Here is a 19,118-nt window from a genome sequence, read left to right on the forward strand (position 1 = left end):
AACTTATGCGATGAAGAACTCCTCGAGGAGGGTAGGAATCATAATTTCGCTTTGCAAATCTCCATGAACTGCAAAGATGACGCTTTATCAAATGTGCTAGTTGACACCGGATCTTCATTGAATGTGCTTCCAAAGTCAACATTGTCCAAGTTGTCGTATCAATGAGCGCCTATTTGATATAGTTACGTGATCGTCAAAGCTTTTGAAGGTTCGCGCAAAACTGTGATTGGCGAAGTGGACCTTCCGGTGAAGATAGGTTTGAGTGACTTCCAGATTACTTTTCAAGTAATGGATATCCACCTGGCCTATAGTTCTTTATTGGGAAGGCCATGGATTCACGAGGCGGGAGCTGTTACCTCCATGTTGTATCAGAAGCTTAAGTTTGTTAAGAATGGAAAGCTAGTTATCATTGGCGGGGAGAAGGAACTACTAGTCAGCCACCTGTCATCTTTCTCTTATGTTGAAGCTGGGGATTAGGTTGTAACTCCGTTCCAAGCCTTATCTATTGCTGTTGAAAAGAGAGTTGGGGCACCTATGTGCTCATTCAAAGATGCAAGGAAGGTTGTTGAAGATGGAAATGTTGATCAATGGGGGCAGAAGGTAGAGGTCTTCGATAACAAGAACAAAACCGATTTGGGTTTCCGACAAGGTTCATCAGTTGTCAAATCTGAAGATACGCAACTCAGCTTCCATAGCGGAGGGTTCATTCATGGCAATGAACAACACTTAGTTGTTGTGCTAGAGGAAGACGAAGAGGAAGACTGTGTTGGTGTAAGCCCTAGAGGCCAATACTTTTGGTACTTGTATCGAATTATTTAAAGGCATTTTCTTTATTATGGTTGATTAATAAAGTCCTTGGAATAGATAGTCCGTTTAATGTATTAAGTGTGACTTAATCATGAGAACACATTAAACATAAGGACACTATTCTTAAAGTATCCGTAGTCGAGCTTTAGTGTGAAGTGGGATAACATTAAAGCATTAAGACTATTATGTTTGTAGACTGATGATCACATCTCATGGATCATGGATAAAGAGTTATCAAGTCTTAAACATAGGTATGAATATTAGGAGTAATATTTATACCGGATTGACCCGCTATGAGAATACTATATAGAAAGTTATGCAAAGTGTCATAAGTTATTCTCATGGTGATAATAGTGTATACCACTCTTCGACCTGAAACCACTATGGATCCTAGATGTAGAGTCGAGTGCTTTATTGTTGATCCAACGTTGTCCGTAACTGGATAACCATAAAGACAGTTGATGGGTACTCCACGAAGCATGCTGAGGGACATGAGTGTCCTAGATGGAATTTGCCAATCCTGCGTAACAGGATAAATGTCTATGGGCCCAATATTGAACTGGACAAGGGTGACACGGTCTATACCTTGTGTTCAATATAGACATAAGGGCAAAGGGGTAATTATACACATAATTATTATCACAGGAGGTTTTGTCAGATCACATGACATTTTCGTGACTTGGGTAGCAGTGATGTGTTGCTAGATACCGCTCACTGTTTATTATGTTAAATGCGTGATTTAATATAATTGCCAACGTCGCGAAAACCTATAGGGTCACACACAAAGGACGGATTGATGAGAGATAGAATAATTAAGGAACATCGTAATGTATGGTGTACTTAAGCAGAATACGAAATATGGTAAGGTACCAAATACTTAAGTGATTTTGGCATATTATGAGATATAGGCCAAAATGCACTTAAGTGGGCTTTTAGGCTTGAAGCCCACACAAGTGGTTCTATAAATAGAGCTCTTGTGCAGAAGCTTTGTATGGGAATACAACACAACTGAAGAGTTGGAATTTCGTATCTCTCTCTCACTCAAAGCCTTCATTCATAACAGCTAGCACTGCGATTGAAGGAATCCATTCGTGTGGACTGAGTAGAGACGTTGTCATCGTTCAACGTTCGTGATCGCCCCGTGGATCTGTATCAAAGGTTTTGATCATTATCAGAGATCTGCACCAAAGGTTTGAATCGCCACAAGAGGTAACGATTCTATCACTGATCATGCCCATTCGTAAGGATCACTAAATGGAGAAAATTTTAAATTCCGCTGCGCCTTGGATGGCAATTCTCCTACAGACTGCACCAATTTTGTGACGCATGGAAAGCTTGCAACAATTGGACTGCTGTTGATATTCCTGTTATTATGCATCGATCTAAGTAATTGCTTTTATTTGTTTTTGAAAATCCTTCTCTTATGCCTAAGGGAGAAGCGAACATTGTTTAGGCATTTTCAATTTGATCATTAATAAAATATAATTCTATTCATCCACATCTATGATGTTTTGTTTTTACTTTTTTCTTTATTCAGAAAATGGTAATCACAAAAAACATGAATAAATAATATGATTGTCCATCTGCATGATATTTGGTCACAAATTCACTTTTCTAAAATCAAAATATCAAATCATTATGCAGGTTGGTTTCTAACCCCATTGAATACAATGATCCTTATCCTTCTCCAAATTTTGAATTCCCTGTGTTTGAGGCCGAGGAGGAAAGTGATGAGAAAGCGAGTGATGAATTGTCTCGTCTTCTTGAGCATGAAGGGAAAGTCATTCAGCCATTCGAAGAGCAGATTGAGCTAGTCAACTTGGGTTCTGAGGATGTTGTGAAGGAAGTCAAGATTGGGACTCGACTGTGTCCTGAAGTGAAGAAGGGGTTGATTGATCTTCTTCGAGAATATTCACATGTGTTTGCTTGATCCTACCAAGACATGCCTGGTTTGGATTCTGAGATTGTGGAGCATAGATTGTCGTTGAAGCCAGAATACCCGCCAGTCAAGCAGAAGTTGAGAAGAACTCATCCTTATATGGTAGTGAAGATCAAAGAAGAAGTGAAGAAGCAGATTGATGTCGATTTCCTTGTAATTGATGAGTATCCGCAATGGGTGCTCAATATTGTGCCTGTTCCGAAGAAGGATGGAAAAGTCCGTATGTGTGTTGATTACTGAGATTTGAATAAATCTAGTCTGAAAGACGATTTCCCTCTACCACACATTGATATGTTGGTAGACAATACAACTAAATTCAAAGTCTTTTCGTTTATGGACGGGTTTTCCGGATATAGTCAGATCAAGATGGCACCCGAAGATATGGAGAAAACCACATTCATTACACCTTGGGGAATATTCTGTTATAGAGTGATGCCTTTCAGTTTAAAGAATGTTGGTGCAATGTACCAGTGAGAAATGACTAATCTTTTTCATGATATGATGCATAAAGAGATTAAAGTTTATGTCGATGATATGATTGCTAAATCCATTGATGAAGAGGAACATGTTAAGCATTTATTGAAGTTATTCTAGCATTTGAGGAAGTATAAACTCCGCTTGAATCCCAACAAATGTACTTTTGGTGTTCATTCTCGTAAGTTGTTGGGCTTTATTGTCAGCGAGAAAGGTATTGAAGTTGATCCTGCCAAGGTCAAAGCAATACAAGAGATGCCTGTGCCAAAAACTGAGAAGCAAGTTAGAGGTTTTCTCGGTCGCTTGAATTATATCTCAAGATTCATTTCACACATGACTGCCATATGTGCGCCTATATTCAAGCTTCTTCGGAAAGATCAGTCTTGTGATTGGACCGAAGACTGCCAGAAAGCTTTTAACAGTATCAAAGAATATCTGCTTGGGCCTCTAATTTTGTCTCCACCTGTTGAAGGAAGACCATTGATCATGTATTTGACTGTGCTTGAAGAGAGTATGGGTTGTGTTCTTAGTCAGCAAGATGAAACTAGAAAGAAAGAATTTGCAATTTACTACCTTAGTAAGAAGTTCACCAACTGTGAGACTCGGTATTCTATGCTAGAGAAGACTTGTTGCGCATTGGCTTGGGCTGCTAAGCGTCTGCGTCAATATATGCTGAATCATACCACTTGGTTGATATCCAAAATGGATCCAATCAAGTATATTTTTTAGAAGCCTTCTTTAACTGAGAGGATTTCCCGTTGGCAGATTTTGTTATCAGAGTATGATATTGAATACCGATCTCAGAAAGCGATCAAAGGTAGTGTCTTGGCTGACCATTTGGCTCACCAACCGATTGAAGATTACCAGTCAGTGCAGTACGATTTTCTCGATGAAGAGATCTTGTACTTGAAAATGAAGGATTATGATGAACCATTGCTTGAAGAAGGGCCAGAACATGGTTCCCGTTGGGGCATGGTATTTGATGGAGCTGTTAATCAGTATGGTAATGGCATTGGGGCGGTGATTATTACTCCTCAAGGCACGCATTTTCCATTTACAGCTAGATTGACCTTCAAGTGTACAAACAATATGGCAAAATATGAAGCTTTCATTATTGGGCTTTAGGAGGTCATTGATCTCAGAATCAAGTATTTGGATGTCTATGGAGATTCAACTTTGGTGGTGAATCAAATCAAAGGTGAATGGGAGACGAATCAACCCGGTTTGATACCATATACAGATTATGAGAGGAGGATTTCAACTTTCTTAACAAAGGTTGAATTTCATCATATCCCTCGAGATGAAAATCGGATGGCAGATGCTCTTGCAACGCTAGCTTCCATGATTGTGGTGAAATATTGGAATGAGGTTCCCAATTTGACTGTGATGCGTCTTGATAGGCCAGCTCATGTGTTTGTTATTGAAGAGATCAAAGACGAAAAGCCATGGTACTATGATATCAAGTGTTTCCTCTAAATTCAAATTTACCCATCTGGGGCATCGTTGAAAGATAAGAAGACTTTGAGAAGATTAGCCGGTAATTTCTACCTGAATGGTGATGTGTTATATAAGAGAAATTTTGATATGATTTTGCTCAGATGCATGGATAGACACAAAGCATACCTATTGATGACTGAAGTCTATGAAGGTTCCTTTGGTACTCATTCCAATGGACATGCAATGGCGAAGATGTTGCGAGCAGGTTACTATTGGATGACAATGGAATCTGACTGTTGCAAGTTTGTGAAGAAATGCCACAAGTGTCAAATTTATGCAGATAAGATTCATGTTCCTCCGACACTATTGAACGTCATTTCCGCCCCCATGGCCCTTCTCCATGTGGGGAATCGATATGATTGGCATGATTGAGCCCAAAGCATCGAATGGACATCGTTTCATTTTGGTGGCTATTGACTACTTCACAAAATGGGTTGAAGCGGCATCGTATGCAAATGTAACCAAGCAAGTTGTTGTAAGGTTTATCAAGAATCAGATCATATGTCGTTATGGTGTGCCAAGTAAGATCATTACTGATAATGGATCAAACTTGAATAATAATATGGTGGAAGCTCCTTGCAAAGACTTCAAGATTGCACATCATAATTCTTCTCCCTACAGACCTAAGATGAATGGGGTTGTTGAAGCTGCAAACAAGAACATCAAGAAGATTATTCAGAAGATGGTTGTAACGTATAAGGATTGGCATGAGATGCTCTCATTTACTTTGCACGGGTATCGTACATCCATCCGCACTTCAACAGGGGCAACCCCTTTCTCTCTTGTATATGGTATGGAAGTTGTGTTCCCAGTAGAGGTTGAGACCCCATCACTACGTGTCTTGATGGAAGCCAAGTTGACTGAAGCTGAATGGTGTCAGACCAGATATGACCAGCTAAATTTGATCGAAGAAAAGAGGTTGATTGCCATGTGTCATGGTCAGTTATATCAGCAGAGGATGAAGAAAGCTTTTAATAAGAAGGTTAGACCTCGTGTGTTCAGAGAAGGTGACCTTATGCTCAAGAAGATTCTATCTTTCAAACCAGATTCTAGAGGCAAATGGACTCCTAATTATGAAGGCCCATATGTTGTTAAGAGAGCCTTTTCAAGCGGTGCTTTGATCCTTACAACTATGGATGGTGAAGAGTTCGTTTGTCTTGTAAACGCAGATGCAGTCAAGAAATATTTCGCCTAAAAAGAAAAGAACAACTCGCTACGTTAAAAACCTGAAAGGGCGGCTTAGGCAAAAAATGAGCGTCTCGGTGGATTGAAAACCTGAAAGGGCAATCCAGGCAAAAATTAGAGACATAAAACATAAAGAATTATCCCGATAAATTGAGTACCCCGCTTTGGGGCAATTTATGCAAAAATTAGGGATTCTGGCAAGTAACTACATCCTGCTGATCTTCAGTTTTGAAGACGTTCTTGAGCACAACAATTGGATTCTGATCCCCAGTAGCAGTCAAGACCATAATGGATATCAAGAGTTGGTAGAAGGGTTAGTGATAATTGTATTCGATGTAACCCTTTTCCATGTAAACTACCATTTTCAACTTTGTAAAGATCTATGGAGTCTTGTCATTTACAAACTACCATTCTATTAAATAAAGTTGAACTTTTATCCAATTGTTTCTACTCTTGTTTAATTTAGCCAAATAGATTTAAATTTTATTATGATCACTTTTGAAATTAAATTTTTTTAAATCAAAATCATTTTTCTTAAACATATAAAAGCATGAATTTTAAGCAATCGATTTCCTTTAAGAGGAATATCAACAATGGTTTGAAAGCAGTAAGCCCTAAGTGTGGAGCATTACTGGTTCTCCCCAAGCAGTAGGAGTAATTTCTATTTCATCCCCGACAGCATTGTTCAGAACTCAATGTTTGTTGTTTTCTCCAGACGATTTTTTTTCTCCGTCGCCCCAGCTAAGTTGGTTGGTTAATCCCATGCGAAGTTTAGTATGTATTCCGCAACCAAGTTTATATTTGGTCTCCAGTAGAGTGAGAATGCTTCTTTGCAGCAGTTTGCATGGTTCTGATAGGACTTTGGTTTCCCCACTAGTCGCCATCAGATTCGCTCTCAGTCAGAGTTTCCTCCTGGTTTCTGAGCAGTTATTTGTGTTTATCCCCTGCATGATTGTCTCCCATTTGATATGGTGTTGACCTAAAATTCCCCGCAGACTTGATATTGGTTTTCCTCAGCAGATCTCCTTTGTTTCCCCAGCTAGGGTTGAGCCTTCGGGATATTGATTTCACTTTTCTCCAGCAGTTGTTTCCCTCTTTTGTGGATTGGCCGAGAATTGTATCGATGATTCAAATCTGCGACATTTTTGTGTCCTTCATGACTATGTTGTCAGCATAATCATCATATATACATACACATATACATATACACTCATATAATTTCATTATTGCATCATCACACTTGTTGATTCATTCTTGTAATTTTAATTCTCCGTTATGGTGGTACTTTATCCCCATACAAGTTTGGTGTCTGTCCTCCTTCAATTGTAGAGTGTCAGCCCCTTAAGCAGAAAGACTTTAACCTTTCTCCTTTCCTCACTGAGTTATTTCTACGTGGATGATGATTTGTTTCAACTTCCTCCCTAGTTGATTATCTGGATGAAACTACTCCCCTTGAGTTATATCCTCATTGGCTTGAGTCTTTATTACTGTTTTCTTTCTAGATCTTACCTAGATCGATGTTTCAGGTCCCCTAAGAGTTTATTACCCAGTAACTGGTAATGTTCTTCTTAGGTTGCAGTTTGCTACTTCTTACCCAATACCCGACAAAAGTAACCTTTTTCTCCCTAGCGGATTCATTTTCATGTTTCCCCAGGAAGTATATCTTTGATATGTTCATCCTAACCGGTGACAGATATTTTCTTACCCTATTTTGAGTCTATCCTTGATATGTTCATCCTAACCGATGACGGATATTCTCATCTTTGGTATCCTACCCAGTAAAAAGGTAGTTGTAATCCCTACGTGTTCCCTAGAGAGTTAATCCTTGATATGTTCATCCTAACCGATGACGAGTTTCCTTCTCTTTGCGATCTTCTGCCCAGTAACCGGTAGTTGTAAATCCTGCTTTTCTCTCTCTGCAGAGTTTATCCTTGATATGTTCACTTTAACCAGTGACGGATATCCTCTCTGTGGTATTCTATCCAGCATTCGATAGATGTAATTCCTACTTTTTGTTCAAGTGGTTTATCCTTGATATGTTCATCCTAACCGATGACGGGTATCCTCCTTAATAACTCCCAGGCAAGATTATCCTTGATATGTTCATCTTAACCGATGACAGATTCTCTTTCCTTTGAGTCTATCCTTGATATGATCACTTTAACCAGTGACAAATATTCTCATCTTTGGTCTTCTGCCCAGTAACTGGTAGTTGTAAATCCTATTTCTGTAGTTTTTCCCCACCAAGTCTATTCTTACCCAGTAAATGGTAATGAATGCACTTCCTGGCGGCCCCCCGTGAGTCATCCTTGATATGTTTACCCTAACCGGTAACGGGTGTCCTCTCTGATCAGATTTTACTATCTCCTTACCCAGTAACAGGTAGTGGATAATAAATTTCTGCTCCTCCTGTGTTGAAGTTTATTTCTTCCCCAGATGAGTTGAGTGCGTATTTACTTGGTGAAATCGATTTTCCTGCATGATTCGAGTATTTCAATTTTATTCTGATCTACCTGTTTCCCCTGCAGACGTCTTTTGGTTCTCCGGTTGAGTCTTTCCATTTTTATGGAATTCCTCTAGTCTCCTAGCAGTTTTTTAAGTCGTAACCTGGCCTACACACAACCTCTTTTATCCCCTCAGAGTCTCTGTCTCCCTAGTGAGTTTTTCCTTATGGAATGCATCATGCTCCTGCGGACCTTCGGTCACTCTGACTTCTTTTCCTCTGTGGCAATATTTCCCCATAAAGATTTGCTTTTACATCCATATCATATGCATCATGAGGTCTCTTAGGGACCAAAAATTTGTTTCTATATGTTTTTATTTAAGCCCATTCTACTAAGTCGATACGAAGATTTTAACCTTCGCCTCCTCAGTTAGAATGTCCTTAAATAGGGGCAGCTGTAAGACCCTAATTTTGACCCTAATATCCCTCATACAATCTCATCATATGCATTAGCATTGTGATCATACCTTGGCATCCTCCTTACCCCTATTTCATTGGGTTTGTTTTGGGAGAGATCACCAAGCACCATGTGATTGTATCATACTTGTATTTTATCATTTCACTAACCAAAATACCAAAAATATGTCTTTGTATTTGCCTAACTCTTTTGTAGGTAAGGCATGATCACTATTGATCTATCAAGTTCACATCTATGGTTTAAGACCCTCATTGCTAAGAGCACAACCAAGGAATGATCCATAATGGATCTAGGCATTATATATGAGTCCCCATGATCTCTATATGTTATTTTGATCAAGATTTCTTCAAGAGTTTGGAGTTGGTTTACCTTGGAAACCCTAGTTCATTTAGGTATCTTGAGTAACTTCTTCACCAATTGATCAAATTTATCAAAGGACACTTCAAATTTCATCATATTATGCACATATGATCTACCATGAGCCTAAAAAGTCAAGAGAATTGCAATTTAGCAAGTTGGTTGATAGTGGTTGGCCAGATGAGTTCATCTGATCAAAACTGGGTCCGCCTAGACCCTATCTCCTACAATTTTTATTATATAAAAATGATTCCAAGATAAACGTTACTCTAGATGAAATTCCAAACAACTTTCATGTTGAAGTCTAGAGCTAATTTTGCTTGGAAAGTCATTTTCTATGTTAAAACATTATAGGTCATTTTGTTTAAACCCTAATTTAAAAGTCAACTTCCCAAGGCCATAACTTGCTCAATTTTTATGAGATGAAAGATTTCCAAGTTGTAAAATCACATTTAAGGTGTCTAATACAACTTTTATTTTTGGAGTAATAACTAATTCAACTTTTATGAGCATGTGATATGAGGACATATTATAGGTCATTTTGGACCAATACCATTGAACAAGTGATTTTCCTCAACTTCAAAAATGCATAACTCACTCATCCCAAATCCAAATGATGTAAAAGTTGTGAATATTTTGAAGTTTTTTGAAAGAGCTACAACTTTGATAAAGACACTTTTCTCATTTGGAGCTCACTTAAAAAGTTAGGCAAGGTGGAATAATTGAATATGTGGCTTGACACTTAGAAAATATTTTGACATGTTGAAATTTCCAAACTTCCACCTCAAAATTCACCATGATGAAAGTTCCAAATGGAAAAGTGTTCAACATAAGAGTTATTCCTCTTGATCTAAGCTTTATAAAGAGTCCTAATTCATTCATTTTGTACAAAGTTTGAGGGGTCTGCGCATGGCTTAAACAGAGTTGTATCAGTTGGCAAGAATCATGCTTCAAACATTTAAATATATCTGCCTTGCAATTCAAGCTTCATTCAGACCTCATTTCAGTTGATTGTGGACCTAGTAAAGTTGCTTCATGGGCCTGCACACGCCCATGCAAGCATGTACATTGCATTGCCAATTTTGGAAGTATTTTCAAGTGTGCAAATAACACTCATCTTTTGCTATAAATAGAGGTTCAATGCTTCAGTTTCAAGGACCTAGTGCGCCAACTTTGAATCCCTAGCTCCAAACCCTCTCAATTCAAAGGAAAACCTAATAAATTTCAATTGAAATTTGAGTTTGAATCTCACTGTTTGGAGATTCAAAAACTCCAGGATCCAAAGCTTTGCATCACTCTTAATCCACTTCCACAAGCTCCATAAGCAAGATCAAGAAAGAATTGAAGCAAGGGAGATCCATTTCTGCACAGCATTGAAGGTATTTTTCCAGATTTTTCTTCTCTTCGATTCTCTCTCAATTCTCTTGGATCCTTGGTTGTCTGAAGTCCTACCAACATAGGCAAGAAGATTGGTTTGCTTTGAGGTCAAATCGAAGCAACTCAGTTGACACACCTCAAAATTCAACTCCACGCATCTCTCTATATATTTGGAGTTAGGTTAAATTGAGGTGATATTCGTGATCTACACCATTTTTTCCTTAAGATCATGTCCTCCTTTTTTATTTATGATATGGTGATGAAGGAACCAGTCCGGCCAAGGTCAAAGGAGAAGATGACCGGCCTTTGGCTCCGACGATGAGCTGGAAGTGTTCAGAGCCATTGATTTGATTTAAAATGTTTTAATCTGAAATGCTCATTGTGATTACCAAACGTGTGGAATATTGACTAGCGCGCACCATGAAACGGGCGCTCTCCACCACTTGATCTGCCACCTCAATTAATGAGGGAGATCTAGTGGTCCACGTTTTTTTGATTATCTGATTTTTATTTTTATTCCTTTGTTTTTCATTAATTCATATTAATTTTAATGTTGATCCAAAAAATATGAGAGTTTCACCAAAAAAAAATTAAATAAAATCCTCTTTCATTTTCTGAATTAAAATTATTTTTTGGATCATTATTAATATTTTTCATGATTTAATTGATTTTGTGAATATTTTTAATTGTTTAAAAATACTTTTAAGTTTCCAAAAATTCTGAAATTTTTTCTCCAAGTTCCTTTGACCTTGTTTGACCTATGATAAATCCCATGGCCATTTCTTTGGTGTTTTGAGGAGGTTTTAGGAAATTGACCAACCATATTTAATTTAATGCATTACTTTTAATATTTTGAATTGATTAATTGTCAAATTATGTGTGTAGAGCCATTTTAATTGACTTTGTGAGGTTAACTTGTGTTGTTGGACCTTGGTCAAGGTTAATTTGACTTTGTTAGGTTAAGATCATTGGTTTTAGGGGATTGATGGAATGTACATTCCATCTCCCCAAATGAATGAATGATCTTAACTTGGTAAAAGTCCTCCTTTGTCCAATTTGTGTTTGATTCATTCCCCCTCCCTCTTCATCTCATTCCCCTTCTTTATGTATTCATGTCATGAACCTATGATATCTCTATATCCTAAGGCTAGTTGATTGCAAAATCAACATAAGTATGGATGAGATTAGGCCCCCCACTTTGCATATTCTTTTTGTGTGTGGTATGTTTCATGAGCATAGTTCATCATACTATGTCTCTAACATGCATTAACACCAAAATTCTATTGCCCGACCTCAAATAGTTGTGATTTCTACATAAGTCCAATTACGATTGCTTAACATAGCGCTAAATTTTGACACAAAAGGCATAGCATTCTAGTTAGTGAGATTGTAAGTCTCCCCTCTTTCATGGTATTGTGTGGAAATTTGGCCTTTTTTCCTTCCTTTGGAAGAGGCCTTGGTTCAAGGATCCATGCTTGTGATAAGTGGGTTGAGTGTTCTCCAAAGAATGACTTAAAACAAAAGCAAAGCAAAAGCAATACTAACTTCTAATTCATTAACAACTAACATTTAATTTCAAGTCATTTATTTTTAAATACTATTTAATTTTCAAGCTTTATTCATTTGCCATTATTCATACCATTCAAAATGTTTATGTTAATGTCATTTTCACTTTGTCCGCTTGGACCGTATTTTGTGATATATTTTGTTTGTGTATATTGTGTTTGTTTGTATGGTCTTTGACCATTAATGTACATAATAAGAACAAAAACCCTAAAAAAAAATTGTGTGGACTGTTGAATTGATCTGAGACATTGGACTTAGAATTAGACAACACTCTCTATGCAAAGGACTTGGCCAATGCCAACTTTTCTGAAACCAAGTGCTTGTGAAGAAAACTTTCATCTGATGCAAATATTGAAGATCCATTTGAGTTCATCTGCAACATGATCATATTGAAGCTGTTATTTTGAACATGTGTATAATGCTCCTCTTTGAAGCCATCTGATACATGGGGAATTATGAAGAAAGATCATGGAGTTGCTAAGCTTGGATGTGGCTATATTTATTTGATGCCTTACTCTTCATTTTGCTATTTGTGTATTGATTGTTGTGTGATTCTAAAGTCCAAGGGAAATTTGGGTTTCTATATGACATTCTTATCTATTAGACTGCAGCCCATTGGTCAGATCTTTTCAACTCTCAACTTTTAAATTTTATGCTTATGATTAGCCTCTTCATCTCCTCCCCACTTCTTTAATTTCAAAATCTCTCCATCCTTTTAAAAGTCTTCTTTGCTTATGTTTGTTGATTTCTAAACTTTGACCATTTTTTGCAAACTAGAAACTTTGGCCTTATGCCATTGCATTTTCAAACTCATTTTCTTAATCAAAATTGCAAATGAACTTAATTATACTTTACTTAAATTTTCAAAAGCCAAAAAGAACTAACACTCATTCAAACCATTTTTAGGTCTTTGTGCCTTTCAAACTTAATTTTTTGTTAAAAGCAATGCATTCACTTTGAAATTGATACCACGAACTACGAGATTTTGATACCTTATTTTTATGTTGGTACGTAGGCACAAGTCCGAAGGTCTTGTCAAACACAAAAATATAATTAATGAATTTTTTTCTCATCTCCACACTCTTTTTATTTGCAAACATCATTTGTACAAAAACACATATGCACACAAGAAAGGGCTCCCTAGGAGTACCTAGGACACTTTGGATGCTAACACCTTCCCTCTGTGTAATCAACCCCATTACCTGTAATCTCTGGCATTTTATTAGTTTTGATTTGAAAACTTCTTATTCTTGGGTTTTGTTCGTACTTTTCCCTTTTCCCTTGGAAACAATAAAAGCGCGGTGGCGACTCTTGTTTAATTGATGTCTAGCTTATTCTTAGCTTGATGGTCATGAATTTACCGCTACAAGGTGTAACCAGTTACCCACTTTAGCATAACTGGTTACAAGCCCGGGTTTTTTATTTTTCTGTTATTTTACTTGGTCAAAATGAATTTCAATCATTGTGTAATCTCTATATAAATGTGCAAGGTGCACTCTCACCCTAGTTAATGAAATTATTCATTCTCACCCTCAACTCTCTCTCTCTCTCTCTCTCTCTCTCTCTCTCTCTCTCTCTCTCTCTCTCTCTCTCTCTCTCTCTCTCTCTCTCTCTCTCTCTCTCTCTCTCTCTCTCTCTCTCTCTCTCTCTCTCTCTCTCTCTCTCTCTCTCCCCATTCAAATTTACTCATTCCAATATTTACCAACCTTATGTTTTATTTGTTCTAATAGGTTTTAGGGTCAATTTTTTATCCAAAATCACCCCTCTAAATTCTTTTTCTATTCAAATAAGTGATTTTCTATATATTTTTAGTTTTTGTCTTCGTGATTACGTCGTCTTAGCGCAATATTGTGTTAATCGTCGTCTTATTGCAGTGTTACTTTTTTCTCCGTCTTGGTGTTGTGTTTGTTCGGTTTAGATTGACATATTAGTTTCGACTCAATGCATATTCAACAAATGACTTTGACGTCGTCAACACTGCATACTCGAAGACATGGATACTCTGAACATTTCAATTTTGTTATATTTATAGGTTTTGTCACATTTATAGACATTTTACCGTTATATACTATTAACATGTGAACTATAAGTTTGTCAGTAAATTTATCTTTTTCAATTTATAATGATTTAAAATTTATATTATTCCTATTTTATCAATTTGAATAAATTTTATTTTCCTTAAAAAAAAAACAAAAACAAAAAAAAACTCCCCACAGCATTATCATGGACAAATAGAAAAATGAGCACTAATTTCTAAGTCCATTTTGAATGCTTATGACTAAGACTGCAGCCAAAAAGGTCACCTAAACTAGCTCATAAGATCCAAATATGAAATGAGAGCTTTACTAAAAGGACTCACTTTCCGGCTATTAGGTTTTCTTAGTGCCTAAACATCCTACGTGGCACATACATATGATATACTTGATACATATTCACAATCCAAACCCTATTTTGACATACATGTAAAACTTGAAGACTTAAAGAAGAAGCAATGAAAAAGTGAGTGCTCTCTTCACCTTACCTTTTAGGATTTTTATCAAACATTGTCGCATATCAAAAGCATGTACATTTAAAAATCTTCAAAACTTCAAATGTGACTCAACTTTAGCTTGCACACACCACCTTTAATTGCAATTACCTATAAAATATAAAAACAATGACCCCACTTCACTATTACTCAATTTTAAAAACTTCTATTTAGTTTGCTTTTACTCATCCTTATAAAATATGCACACTTAAATTTGGTGCACAAATATAAATAAAAATTTGATGAATAAGTTTTGTTATCATTTTTATATATAGAACTTAACTTTAAAAGTTAATTTGTAAGGGGAAAATATAATTTAATTAACTTTGAATAAGTTTTGTTATTATTCTAAAAAATAAGTTTTATCTAATTTAACTATAGTTTATATACAACATTCATACACCTTAAATCAACTATTTTCTAAAAAATAAAAATTAATAGTTTTTACAAAATGAATAATATTTTGTAAACACGGTGACACGAACTTAAGATCGATCAAAATAATAACTATAATATCGAATTTACCTAAATAAATTATAATTTATATTTTTTTTTATTAAAAAACAAAACTTTTTTCTCTCCACTTTCTTTAACACATGACCCTATTAGAATAAATAAACATTTCATCTCTTATCTCTTCTCTTCATAACTTTGTGTCATTGAAGTGCCTTTTTTTCCACCAATTCAAAAATGATACCCAACAACATATCCTCCCCCTCCCCCTCACCTTCACCCTCAAACCAAACCAACATTCAAATCTCTCCTGAACAAACAGGCATCACAAAACCACCCAAAAACTATCATCCCTTTAGAACAAGATCATCAAGAAAGCTAGCAATCCTCAAAGTTGATGAACATCAAAAAACCAAACCAATAGTATGGTTTGCCGCCATACTATGTTTCATCTTTAGCCTCATGTTAATCTTCTTTGGCATAGCAACATTAATTTGCTACCTAGCCCTAAAACCAAGTAACCCTTCATTTGATATTCCAAATGCAAGCTTAAACTTGGTATATTTTGACTCAAAACCCTATCTCAATGGTGAGTTCACACTTCTCACAAATTTTTCAAACCCTAATAGAAGAGTTCATGTGAAGTTTGAGTCTTTACATATTGAACTTTTCTTCACAAATAGACTCATATCATCACAAACGATCAACCCTTTTACTCAAAAGCCAAGGGAAACTAGGTTGCAAGCAGTGAAGTTTATGTCAAGTTTGCTTTTTGTGGCACAAGAGGTGGGTGTGAAACTTGAAAAGGAGGTGCAAAGTAGTAATAGGTTGAGTTATTATGCAAAGGGAACATTTAAGGTGAAGGTTAAAATGGGAATTATACATTTGTCTTTTTGGCTTCATAGTGTTTGTCAGATGGAGATGACTGGTCCACCAGCTGGTTCTCTTGTTGCTAGACAATGTGTAACAACTAGATGAAGATGGAGGTTTTTTTTTATTTAGTTTTTATAATATTTTGATGTATAGTATAAATTAATTAGAGTGTGAAAAAGAGTGATATGAATATATGATTCATCTCAAACTATAAAAAAAAATTAAAAGATACTATTTGATATTTTCTATTTTTTTCACTTGTTGATAGAAGTTTAATGGTATAGGATTTTGAAGCTCTTCAATTTTAAGAATGTGCATAACATATTTTTATTTTAATTCTAAATAATTTTTTCAATTTTTTTGGTCTATTTTTTTCAATTTTAATTCGGTATAGATAACACAAAATTTGTTAGAACCTAATAAAATTTAAAACAAAAATCTTAATAATGTGTTTGGATGAGAGAATTTAAAAAAAAATATATAGTTTTAATAAAATTTATTGTTTTAATAAATAAAAATACTTTTATTAAAATGATGGAAATTTATGAAATATAAATTTAAGAAATAATAAATTATACCCAAAAGTAAAATATTTAAAATTCCTCTTTCACTCTAGTTGCACTGATTGGAAAACTTTTTGACTGTTTAAAATAGCGAAAGCCAAAAGGACAAATAATTGATTATTGACGTGGTACCAACTAACATTTCAAAAGTATTGTGGCGACCCTAACATCTCAAAATCACGTTTTAATCCAGAATCTTTTAAATTGCGTTTTTAAATTGCTCACTATTTTAATTCTTTTCTTGCCAAAATATCTATTACCAATTTTGCATATGAAAAAGATAACTTAACTTTTATATCTCTTTTGGTAATATTATAGGAGATATTTTTTTTAGATACATTGAATAATTAATATACATATCAAACATATTAATTATTTATATTTAAAAGATAAAGCATTCCTTATAAATTAGGTCAAATAAAATTATAAAATTACGAAATTTAAACCCATCAAAATTAACAGATTTTAAGACTCAAAATAAATGTGGATATTTTCTATGCACAACTAAGAAAATTAATATCTCAAGATATATCTCAAGATGTATTTTTAGGTTGGATTCGACCAAAATATGTCTCAAATTATCATATTAAGAGGATATGTCTCAAATTATCATATTAAGAATAAGAGGATATGTCTTAAATTAATATTATTAATAAATGTTCTTTATAATCCAAGACAAAGTTTATTTTTTAAGTTTATTAAATAGTTAATATATTTAAATAGATCAAATATATTAATTATTTAATAAATTAAAAAAGATTATAAATAAAATAGAAGTTAAAGATAGTGCACGGTTAGTGTAAAGAAATATTACGCTGATATCCAATTAAGATATTTTATATTATTAAATTATAGTAATATTTTAAAAATATGATGTGGAAAGATACAGGAATCTTATTAATTAATAATGTAAAAATAAAGAAATATTTCTAATAAAGACCAAAAGGCGGAAAACTCAATTACAAAAGAATGTGATCCAAAAAAACACGTTAAAATAGTTATGGATTAGATATAATAGTGCTGGAGAGTTCAATATTTAATTTCTACCATATAAGGATCACTCGTCGCTACATATAATCACGCGATTTCCCACATCTCAAGTCACGAAATATGCGGCGATTCTATCGTCTTCAATATGTAGATTTCATAATATGTTGTTCACAAATATGATCTTACTCTTACTCGCATTATAATTTCTCTTTTACTATTTATTAACTTGGGTGTTGGAGTGTCAATCTTGTATGTCCACCCGCTCCGTCGTATCGATTGCACTTTCCATCGCCTTAGCAGGCCTCATTCCCCTTACATCTATCATTCCTAGAACAATGACATTGTCTATGGGAGTTTCCTTCTGATTCTTAAATATCTCCACAACCAGATCTTTTTTATTCTAAAGTCACATATCGGCTACAACGATCTTGCTTGAAAGACTGTGATGATCTACAATTGAGTTGCTAAAACCACCATGAGTTCATCAACCTCGAAAGCATCCTCCTACTTCGTCGTCTCTCCAATCGACGGTGGACCATCTAGCAAGGAGAAAGTAACGAAGAGCGTATGACACGATGCTCTTCAAGATAACTAGTGGCGAAATGAGGCGGGAAGAAGATAGACTCATCCTAGGATTCTAAGACAACAAAAAGATTCAATAGGTAACCACATTGTCTCACAAATTATTAATGACAGAAGCTCTTGCAATGTCATGTACACAAACATCTTTATGAGATTAGGGTTACATTATATGGACCTCAAGCCATACGAAGGTAAGAGTCTCTAGGCATTCAACATTTCCGCCACTCGCCCCTGTAGGGTCATAAAATTACCAATTTCTTTTGGTGAAGGGAAGGATGAAAGGAGTGTCAATGTGTGTTTGTTAGTGATCCCTTGCAAAAAGCATTTACAATTGCATTTTATGAAGGTTTTTCCTTGTGGCGCAAGACGCGTTGGCTTCTACTATTTACCTGAAGATGAAATATCACAACAACTTTGGATAATCAGTCGTCATTCCATCATATTTACACGTAGCCCGCTTGATTCACAAAATGATACTAAGGAATCCTCAAGAAACTACTCTCACTCCCAAGAAGAAAATGAAAAAGACCCCTACATTCTCTGTCAACACAGTTAACCTCGACGTACATGAAGATAATGTCATACCGTGTGAACGCTCGATTCACCATTGGACCCTAAAGCAAAGACCACTAGATCGGCCCCAGTTCGAAAATTTGAGTGTTACAACTTGATAAGAATACAACAAGGTTTATTCATAGATGAGTTGATTTGCTAACCTCAGTGAATAAATGGCTCATTGAATGCTTTAGAGATAATGTCGATCTCTTTGTAGTTTCTCCAAACAAGAAGCCTTGCATCGGCCTTAGCATGGCTTGTCATCAATTGAATATCGATCCATCCATCTGGTATATAGCTCAACTAAGGAGAACGCAATCCCTTGAAAAAGCTTAAGCCACCACTAACATGGTCCAAGGCCTACTCAACGCAAATTTTATTTTTGATGTAAGATATGAAGGAGAGAAATTTATACACAAGAAGGGGGTTGAATTGTGTATAGGGAAATTTAC

The 19,118-nt window shown here is 35.5% G+C and overlaps 1 protein-coding gene across 1 annotated transcript; it reads left to right on the forward strand.

The window, feature by feature from the left end:
• Positions 1 to 15,273: 15,273 nt before the first annotated feature.
• LOC127117542 (uncharacterized protein At1g08160) lies at positions 15,274 to 16,217 on the forward strand. The gene has a single exon (XM_051047596.1). It carries the CDS (start codon positions 15,341 to 15,343, stop codon positions 16,079 to 16,081), a length of 741 nt encoding a protein of 246 aa, XP_050903553.1. The 5' UTR covers positions 15,274 to 15,340; the 3' UTR covers positions 16,082 to 16,217.
• The last annotated feature ends 2,901 nt before the right edge of the window (positions 16,218 to 19,118 follow it).

This window comes from Lathyrus oleraceus, chromosome 2, assembly GCF_024323335.1.
Source record: "Lathyrus oleraceus cultivar Zhongwan6 chromosome 2, CAAS_Psat_ZW6_1.0, whole genome shotgun sequence".
Classification (NCBI taxonomy): domain Eukaryota; kingdom Viridiplantae; phylum Streptophyta; class Magnoliopsida; order Fabales; family Fabaceae; genus Lathyrus; species Lathyrus oleraceus.

Excerpts from the sequence above, each read along its gene's own strand:
- LOC127117542 (XM_051047596.1), top strand. The coding sequence starts at position 15,341 with ATGATACCCAACAACATATCCTCCCCCTCCCCCTCACCTTCACCCTCA.